The sequence below is a fragment of the Lucilia sericata genome, unplaced genomic scaffold, assembly GCF_015586225.1.
Source record: "Lucilia sericata isolate MDLA Ls3-8-SP2 unplaced genomic scaffold, ASM1558622v1 Contig000215F_arrow, whole genome shotgun sequence".
NCBI lineage: Eukaryota > Metazoa > Arthropoda > Insecta > Diptera > Calliphoridae > Lucilia > Lucilia sericata.
The window spans coordinates 1-10,086 of NW_023994243.1; the positions used below are offsets into that span (position 1 = coordinate 1).

The 10,086-nt window shown below is 28.1% G+C and overlaps 1 protein-coding gene across 1 annotated transcript; it reads left to right on the forward strand.

The window, feature by feature from the left end:
* Positions 1 to 3,917: 3,917 nt before the first annotated feature.
* LOC119602226 (probable inactive serine/threonine-protein kinase slob2) lies at positions 3,918 to 5,758 on the forward strand. Its single transcript, XM_037953618.1, has one exon. It carries the CDS (start codon positions 3,991 to 3,993, stop codon positions 4,408 to 4,410), a length of 420 nt encoding a protein of 139 aa, XP_037809546.1. The 5' UTR covers positions 3,918 to 3,990; the 3' UTR covers positions 4,411 to 5,758.
* Positions 5,759 to 10,086: the final 4,328 nt, after the last annotated feature.

Below are 10,086 nucleotides of genomic sequence, written 5' to 3' on the forward strand. Positions count from 1 at the left end.
TTCATTGTACTAACAAGTGTATTAGGCAGTCAGTGGTGGGGTCACGTAAGAAAGTAAAGGTTGGCGCATCAGCTATCTGGAAAATGAAAGTTGAAAGAATGAAATTTTATTTAAAAAGTAAAAATAAATTTTGGAATGATTGAAGTTGGTTTAAATCGATCATGAAGGAGATATTTTATGAAGATTGGGGTCCATAATCCACTAAGAATTTACTATTTGTGGGGATATATGTAAAAAACATTAGTTAGTTAGTTAGTTAGTTAGTTAGTTAGCTAGTAGTTAGTTAGTTAGTTAGTTAGTTAGTTAGTTAGTAGTTAGTTAGTTAGTTAGTTAGTTAGTTAGTTAGTTAGTTAGTTAGTTAGTTAGTAGTTAGTAGTTAGTTAGTTAGTTAGTTAGTTAGTTAGTTAGTTAGTTAGTTAGTTAGTTAGTAGTTAGTTAGTAGTTAGTTAGTTAGTAGTAGTTAGTTAGTTAGTTAGTTAGTAGTTAGTTAGTTAGTAGTTAGTAGTTAGTTAGTTAGTTAGTTAGTAGTTAGTTAGTTAGTTAGTTAGTTAGTTCGTTAGTTAGTTAGTTAGTTAGTAGTTAGTTAGTTAGTTAGTTAGTTAGTTAGTTAGTTAGTTAGTAGTTAGTTAGTTAGTTAGTTAGTTAGTTAGTTAGTTAGTTAGTTAGTTAGTTAGTTAGTTAGTTAGTTAGTTAGTTAGTTAGTTAGTTAGTTAGTTAGTTAGTTAGTTAGTTAGTTAGTTAGTTAGGTTAGTTAGTTAGTAGTTAGTTAGTTAGTTAGTTAGTTAGTTAGTTAGTTAGTTCGTTATGTTAGTTAGTTAGTTAGTTAGTTAGTTAGTTAGTTAGTTAGTTAGTTAGTTAGTAGTTAGTTAGTAGTTAGTTAGTTAGTTAGTTAGTTAGTTAGTTAGTAGTTAGTTAGTTAGTTAGTTAGTTCGTTAGTTAGTTAGTTAGTTAGTTAGTTAGTTAGTTAGTTAGTTAGTTAGTTAGTAGTTAGTAGTTAGTTAGGTAGTTAGTTAGTTAGTTAGTTAGTTAGTTAGTAGTCTAGTTAGTTAGTTTTAGTTAGTTAGTTAGTTAGTTAGTTAGTTAGTTAGTTAGTTAGTTAGTAGTTAGTTAGTTAGTTCGTTTAGTTAGTTAGTTAGTTAGTTAGTTATGTTAGTTAGTTAGTTAGTTAGTTGTAGTTAGTTTAGTTAGTTAGTTAGTTAGTTAGTTCGTTAGTTAGTTAGTTAGTTAGTAGTTAGTTAGTTAGTTAGTTAGTTGTATCTAAAATTTTCACTGCCACTGTGATTTTTAGTTTAAGAACTCTACCGCACGTGATTTCTATCTTCTGTTAAACAAATATAAAGGAATACTTTATTTCACACATTTAATTAATGCTTTTATGTTTTATATTTACATAAAATATATATTTTTTTCAAATACTAAACGGTATTAAGAATTTGCAAAGGCGTCTAAATGACCATTTAAAGTATTAGAAATCCTATTAGAAATTATTGATTTTTTCAGATTTCTTTCAATGTTTTAGTAAAATTTCAAGGTGTTTTTTGGTGTTTCATATTTATGTTTTGTTATTGTATAATACTACTAGAACAGGTTGGAATTTTTTTCAGCTGATTATGTAAATTTCTAAACAACCTACTAACATGAAGCTTTAAAATGTATTAATTAATTAACTTATGAATGAATGGCTAAACATTACAGCAACAAAAATTCTTTGATGTCATATTATTTTAAATATTTACCTTTTTGTGTGAGATATTGAAAGATATACAAAAAAAATATATACAAACCAAAAATGTTTTATTGTAGATGTGATTAGATTTTCATCATTAACATATTGCCGCATTCTTTTTGCAAAGTTTTTTCTGAGGATTTCTTTTTTGTTTACTTCTCTCTTGTATCGAAAGAATTAATGAATTGTTTATTTAGATGTTGGTTGTTTGTTGATTTTGCTGCCTTTGTGTTTGGTTTAATTAAATTACACACTGACTTTCGACATTGTTTTTGCTGTTGCTGTTGTGATTGTAGTTTTTAATTTCTTGTTACATGTCTTCCGCATTGATTTCTTTTCTTTATTTTTTACTACTTCGACAATTCTTCAAATAAAACTGCATCTGCAGCCGCAGCAGCCGGTCTCCACCTCAAAATATGAATGTGTACAAATTGAAAAAATATACATTTATGTGTATACAAACATTCATACATACATACATAAATGTATTTATGTATATTCGTTTGTATTCATAAGAAAATTTTGCGGTCATTTAATGATAGAATTTATTGAAATAAATAGAAAAAAATTATTTACAGTAAATAAACAACATACATAAAATGATGTCCAGTGATGGGCAAAATTATAGCAAAAGAATTTCATACATATATATAATGTAAAAAATTATATCTGATTGCTGCTTAAAGTTATAGCTCTGTATTTATACCTAATGCTGTCTAAAATACCAATTAACTAACTAATTGTCCTGCGGTCAATGGTTGGTAAGTCAACTAGAAGACTATAGATTAGACTATAGACTAGACTAGAATATAGACTAGACTAGAATATAGAATAGACTAGAATATAGGCTAGACTATAGACTAGACTAGAATATAGACTAGACTAGAATATAGATTAGACTAGAATATAGGCTAGACTATAGACTAGACTAGAATATAGACTAGACTATAGACTAGACAAGAATATAGACTAGACTAGAATATAGACTAGAATATAGACTAGACTATATCCAGACTATAGACTAGACTATAGACTAGACTATAGACTAGACTATAGACTAGACTATAGACTAGACTATAGACTAGACTATAGCTAGACTATAGACTAGACTATAGTCTAGACTATAGACTAGACTATAGACTAGACTATAGACTAGACTATAGACTAGACTACAGACTAGACTATAGACTAGACTAATAGACTAGACTATAGACTAGACTATAGACTAGACTATAGACTAGACTATAGACTAGACTATAGACTAGACTATAGACTAGACTATAGACTAGACTATAGACTAGACTATAGACTAGACTATAGACTAGACTATAGACTGACTATAGACTAGACTATAGACTAGACTATAGACTAGACTATAGACTAGACTATAGACTAGACTATAGACTAGACTATAGACTAGACTATAGACTAGACTATAGACTAGACTATAGACTAGACTATATAGACTAGACTATAGACTAGACTAGACTATAGACTAGACTATAGACAAGACTATATATAGTCCATAGTCTAGTCTATATGTAGGACTATAGACTCCAAACGCTGGTTAAAAATCTCCAAATTTTCGCTAACCGCTAAAACGAATTTGTTTCCGCAATTGACATTTCAAAAACGTCAGATTTGGAGGGAATAATGTGAAATTGGCAACACTGTATTAGACCTAGTCATATGTACGAGTCGTACATTTGAACAATTATTTGTTTATATCGTTACATTTGTGCGAAAGAAAATATTTACATTATGAATAAGAAAATTATAAAGGCAATTAATAAATAAATATTAATACACACAATTTACATATAAAGTACTTTTACACGTTAGTATCGGACATCTGCATTGATCTCAGTGCGTAAACAAATATTAATTTTTAATTAATTAGGGACACATTTTGTTTATACCAAATGTATGAGTAATAAAAATACAAATTGAGTGTAAATTAGGGGAAAACGCCTAACTAAGGTTATTCAAAACACGTGTGTCTAGTCAATTGTATGAATTTGAAATATTCATTGTAAATTATTAAAAGGTAGCACAACCTTCTATAATCGGAACTTGGTCATAGGTTAATAAACCGGTCAATTAATTTCTTTTTTATTTTTAATGAGATTAACATTAAAAAAAATGCTTTTCTAAATTTTCCTTTTACACTTTCTCTCTATTTGCAGTTTGGACTTCGCCAATTAGATCTCTCCCTTTTATCCCAACTGTGGGCCCTTAATGATTCCATCCAAGAATTTCGCACCATGATACAAGAACAGGAACAAGATGACGATGAGACCTATTCAACACACTCTCGATCACCCTCACCCTATGATTCCGTATCATCGGATGCTGAAGATGATATTTTAACATTAAAAAGTAAAAACCGCATGGAATTACAAAATGGCAATGTTATTACGACCCAACCGAAACTAACAGCTAAATCGTATGCCGCCGATAGCGAAATGACGAATGAAACAACGACAACTTCCACAACATCATCGTTAACGTCATCAACAGCACCCTCAACGATTTCGGCATTGGCGGACCAACAGAAATCACAATTGTTAAAACCACCATTACCGAAACCGTTGGATGTTAAGCCAGTGCCACGTATGCGCAGTGCACCGCCACCACCACCAACTCATCGTAAAAGTCAAACAGCACCGCCACGACCCACATGATGCTACCTCAGTGACTTCTTTGCCGAAGTCAAGATGGTCATGTGCAAAGTGATTGTGGGCGATGCTAAGAAGATCGACGAAACGAAAAAATTCAATAAAAACATTTCAGAACAGCAGCAGCAACAACAACAGAAATACAACAATATTACGGTTACTAATGAAAACAATCTGCAGGTGTTACCAAGGAATTTTACCATAGAGGACCATCCCTAATATTATAGAAAACGTAAAAAAGCAATATTTTATATTTATAAGAAATAATTAATTAACAAATAAACAAAACAAACTATTTTTGCCAAAAGTAGAGAAGATGAAAAAAAAAAAACAAAAAATACATTTTATCAATTAATTAAGTTTTTATTTAAGTTAAAAAATATTTCTTTTTTTGTAAAATGTTGAAATTTATTTAAAAAATAAGTTGAAAATCTTTTGTAAATGTTATTAAATGACACATTCAACAGATTGATGAATAATTAAAAATTTAGTTTATAAATCGTAATTGTATTTGTTGTTACGTGTTTGTATGTGTTAAACTTAGGCTAACACATTATACAAATATTTGTTTAATTAAGCGTGATCACACAATTTAAGAAAATTCAATTTCTTTCAGTGTTGTGTACTCTAACAGAAGTTTGGCATTAGAAAAACACAAATATTTGAAGTGATTAAATGAAGTTATTAAGAGATTGTTAAGTGTTTACGCTTATTTGTTCAAATATTTGTTTTATGTGACACAAGCTTAAATGTTTGCGTATGAATGTGTGTTTGTTTATTTTATATTATTTTGTTAATTATTTTTCTTAAGATTTATTTTATTTAAACTATAAATTTATGTTTTTATTTTTTTTATCTTTATGAAAAATCTAATTTAATAATTTAACACTGGGGTCCTGGCAAAAGGGTGTCTATATATTTTTTATATTTTTAAACAAAATTTCATTTAATTATTTTAATTTTTTGTTTTTAATTTTTTCACCTAATTTGTACATTATTTTTTATATTCATTCTAATGGAGTGCTTTTAATAAAACAATTCTAAAAAAATACTAAATAATAAAAATAAAAATTAGGCTGTTCATTATTTTATTTTATCATAAACAACATACAACATATTACATTTAACCATTTAAATATATAAAATTTCTTTTATTTGTTCATTGTAATTTTATACTTGAATATACAAACATATACTTGGTAGTTTTTAATGGCTGGATTGAATCCAAAACACTTTTCAATTGATTTAATTTAATTGGTACGATTATATTCTATTGTGTATATATACATATACTTATATTAAAAAAATCAAGAAAAATAAATATTTTAATAAAGAAACAAATTTAAATGCTTAATAAAAAAAAAAACAGAAAAAAAGTATTCAATTTATATTATTAATTCATGCATTGTTGAAAAGCTTTACAAGGTAAGTACTTGCACTTATAGGCCTTGTTTACAAAAGTGCAGACGGGGTCATTGTGTCTAAGGTTAAGTATAGGGTGGTTTAATATACTAATGTTATTTCAAAACAATGTTAAAATTGTTTTTATATATTTGTGTAAAATCCCTGATATTGCTATTAATCCGTTAATTGAATAAAATGATTTATATTTAAACTGATATTGAAAATCAAGTCTTTGAAGGCAGTCATGAACTTGATTAATCAATTGTCTTTAATAAAGGATAAGGTCCACGATTTCACATTTTGCACAAATTAATTAATTTGGCCATAGTTGATACCCAAATAAAATTCCCTTTAGAAAATTCATAACTGACTAAAACTTTGCAAGTTAAAGACATCTTGGAAATAATTTCCGAGAAATGGGATTTAAAGTGTCCCGATGTACTGCGTTTTTAAGAATCTTATGTAGAACTAAATCCTAATCGTTGTTCAGTACATTAATACGTACTGAACACGTGATAATTAAAAAATATTTTTTTGGAATCATGTTTTGTTCCATGTTTTCGTGTAACCCCCATACAATTGGACTCCCGAAAAACAGACTTAACGGGAATATATGTTTAAAAATGGGTTAGTATAGTGATGAAATTAAACATTAATTCAATTCATATGGGTCAAAATCTTTTAAGCCAAAACCTCTCTACCAAATTTTCTGTGAATCAGTCCATAATTGACCCTACTCCCCATATAAGGTCCCCTTCAGAAAATGTCTTTAACGCTCATTAGTGGTTTAAAAATACGAGTACAGCAATGAAAATTGACTGAAGTAAGTTCCTTGCGAGCTACAATCTTTTAACCAAACTATGTGGATCGGTTTTAATTAACCTTACTCCCCATATAGGGTCTCCTTTAGAAAATGACTTTAACGCTCATTACTGTCTTAAAAATACGAGTATAGCTATCAAATTCGACTGAAGTAAGTTCCTTGCGAGTCACAATCTTTTAACCAAATTTTATGTGGATCGGTCTATAATTGACCCTACCACCCCATAAGGTGCCCTTCAGGAAATTACTCTAACGATCATTACTGTCTTAAAAATACGAGTATAGCTATCAAATTCGACTGAAGAAATTTCCTTGCGAGTCACAATCTTTTAACCAAATTTTATGTGGAGCGATCTATAATTGACCCTACCACCCTATAAGGTGCCCTTCAGGAAATTACTCTAAAAATCATTACTGGCTTAAAAGTACGAGTATTGAGATGAAATTCGGCATAAGTAAGTTGCTTATGAGGCAAAACCTCTGACTTTTATGAGATTCGGCATATGATTGACCCCCATATAAGCTCCCCTTCAGAAAATTAGTTTAATTAGTTTAAATTGGCTTAAAAATGCGTGTACAGTTATGAAATTTGATATAAGAAACTTTTATAGGAACTTAAATCTTCCTACAGAATTATATGCAGAAAGTGTCGGCTAACCGCCCACATAAGCCTGAGTCTAGAAAATTACTTTAAAGCTAATTACTGACAATATTCGTTTCTAGGTTAAAAATAAGTTAAAAATTCAAAAATTAAAGATTTTCTTCGGGCGAAAACTTTCTTTAAAAGCAAGTAGATTTTTATATTTTTCTGAAAATAATATTTTTTTAGTATCAATAAACGATCCCACATACCACTACGACATTCTGAGTTTTACTAATTTTTTATAAAAATGTCAACTTTGTGCCACATGTTCTAAAATCATGTGTTGCCATAGTCTATGTCACCAAGAACAACATAATTGTAATTTTGCAAGATCGACCTGATTGAATATAAAATGGAAGATTTATGCTGATGCCCTTAAAGTTTTTAATTATATGTTAAATTAAATAATTAATTTTTTAATAAAAGAAACTTGTCTCATAATTTTGTTTCAATTTTGCAAGTTTTTATAACACATTTTTAAGACCATATTTATCGTTGCATATCTTTAGGCTGTCAAAGAAACCTAGACAACATGTGCTGCCAACAACTGATCTTTTCTTGTACATTTAAAATTTAACGTTTCCGTTTTCCGCTAAATAAATCGTGTTATATATTAAAGTGTCAGTTAAGGCGCAAAGTTTTTAAATACAGTGCCTAATATTTAATAACGAGCATATTATAGCCGAACTTAGTTTTTTTTTTGTATTACAATTTTTTTGGTGCAAAATTGAATTTGTTGGAAACTGATTGATTGATAATTTCACAAGAAGAGATTTTCCAAGATGCAATTATTTTTTTAGCATAATTTAATAAATGTAAGTTATTTCCGAAAGATAAACAATTTTTTTTAATTTAAGATTTACGAGATATACTTTGATAAGCTTTGAATTTTTTAATTTAAGATTTACGAGGTATACTTTGATAAGCTTTGAAATAATTTTTTTTTAATTAAATGGTGATTGCTTACACGATGCATGTATTGAAATAATTCTCAATCTTAATCTTTGAAATCTTAATCAATAAAAACAATAAGTAAATGCAAATGTTAAAAAATTACTGGAAAGAATATAAAATATTTCATAATAATTATTTTAGCATTTGAAAAATATCAAATGATAACTAGATCAACAATAAGATTACACAATCAAGCAGGTTTTGTTGCTGGTTATTAAATAATCTCAATAAAAATCGACTCCCATGATCATCATCATAGCTACTCCTACAGGTTATTTTTTGTTATATTAAAAAAAAAGTAAATAAAAAATTCTATTAAACCCGAATATTCGAAATATCTTAACCAACTTGTTTTATTAATTTCATAGGAAAAATACGAATTTTAATTAAAACATATACATACTTCGTTAATTATAAAAATAAATATTAAAATTTAAAAAAAAGAACAAATAAATTAAAAATGATGACACTTTCCTGAGTATTTCTACATTTTTAAACAAGTTTAAGATCATTTTAAATAAAAGTAAAAGTTAAAAAAATATAGTTTGTGTGAATTATTTAAATAAGTTTTAACAAACTTTAGCAACAGATGTTAATGATACCACATACTAAATGAAAACTAAATGAATGCTAATATGGAAGTTAAATAAATTCTATAATTAAAATTTAATTTAGTAGAATTTTGTATATGTATTTAGTTTTTCTTTATATGTATGTATGTACAATTGTTTACTACAATAATATTTAATTCAAAACCGCATTATAAAATATTTCATTAATTAAAAATGATTAGAAAATAAATAAATTTATTTACATGCTAATTAAGGAATAAAATTATAAAAACAAATAGAAAATTATTTAATATTTAACTAGATTCAATGCTATAAATGTATATAACTTTAGAAACACTCATGCTATTGTGATTTTGCACTTTCCGAATGACCCGAAGTCAATATACAACAATGTTAAAATGTTTGATAAAATAAACGTGATTAATAAAATCGTACAATTAAAAATGATTTCTTACATTTTATAATAAATAACAAGTGAGAGTGTTATATTCGCCTGTGCCGAATCTCACATACCCACCATCAAACCGTATGCCTTAAAAGGAATGCTCCCCTATAAACATCAGGGTGATATTACTCATCAAATAAACTGAAGAGGTCCTTATATGAGAGATAGGGTTAATTATTAACTGTTTTTCATACTTTTTATAGACCGATTTTAGTTCATATAAAAAATCTTTACATCGTATATCACTTCCCGACACTTTCCGCATAAAATTCGGTAGGAAGATTTACATTCCTATAAATGTTTCTTATATCAAATTTCATAACTGTTCACGAATTTTTAAGTTAACAATGATCGTTAAAGTAATTATCTTAGGGACCGATCCGCAATAAATTTGGTAGAGAGATTTTAACTCGTATAAAACTTATGTGTGTCGAATTTCGTCGCTTTTCTGGTACTTTTAATCCAGTAATGAGCTTTTAAGCCATTTTCTGAAGGGGAGCTTATATGGGGGTCAATCATATGCAGATTCTCATAAAAGACAGTAGAGAGGTTTTGGCTCGTAAGAAATGAAACTTATTTATCTCGAAATTCACTGATCTTATGCTCGTACTTTTGAAACAGATATGCCCGTTAAAGCTGTTTATCGGTGGTCCACTTGTATGGGGGCTATCCGAAAACGGAGACCGATATTGCCCATTTTCAATACTAAACAAACCTTACCTATAGAGAATATTTGTTGAAATGTTCAATCCTCTATCTCGTTCTGTTCGGACTTTGAACAGACAGACATAGCTAGATCGTCTTAGAATTTAATAAGGACCCAAAATATACATATATATTTT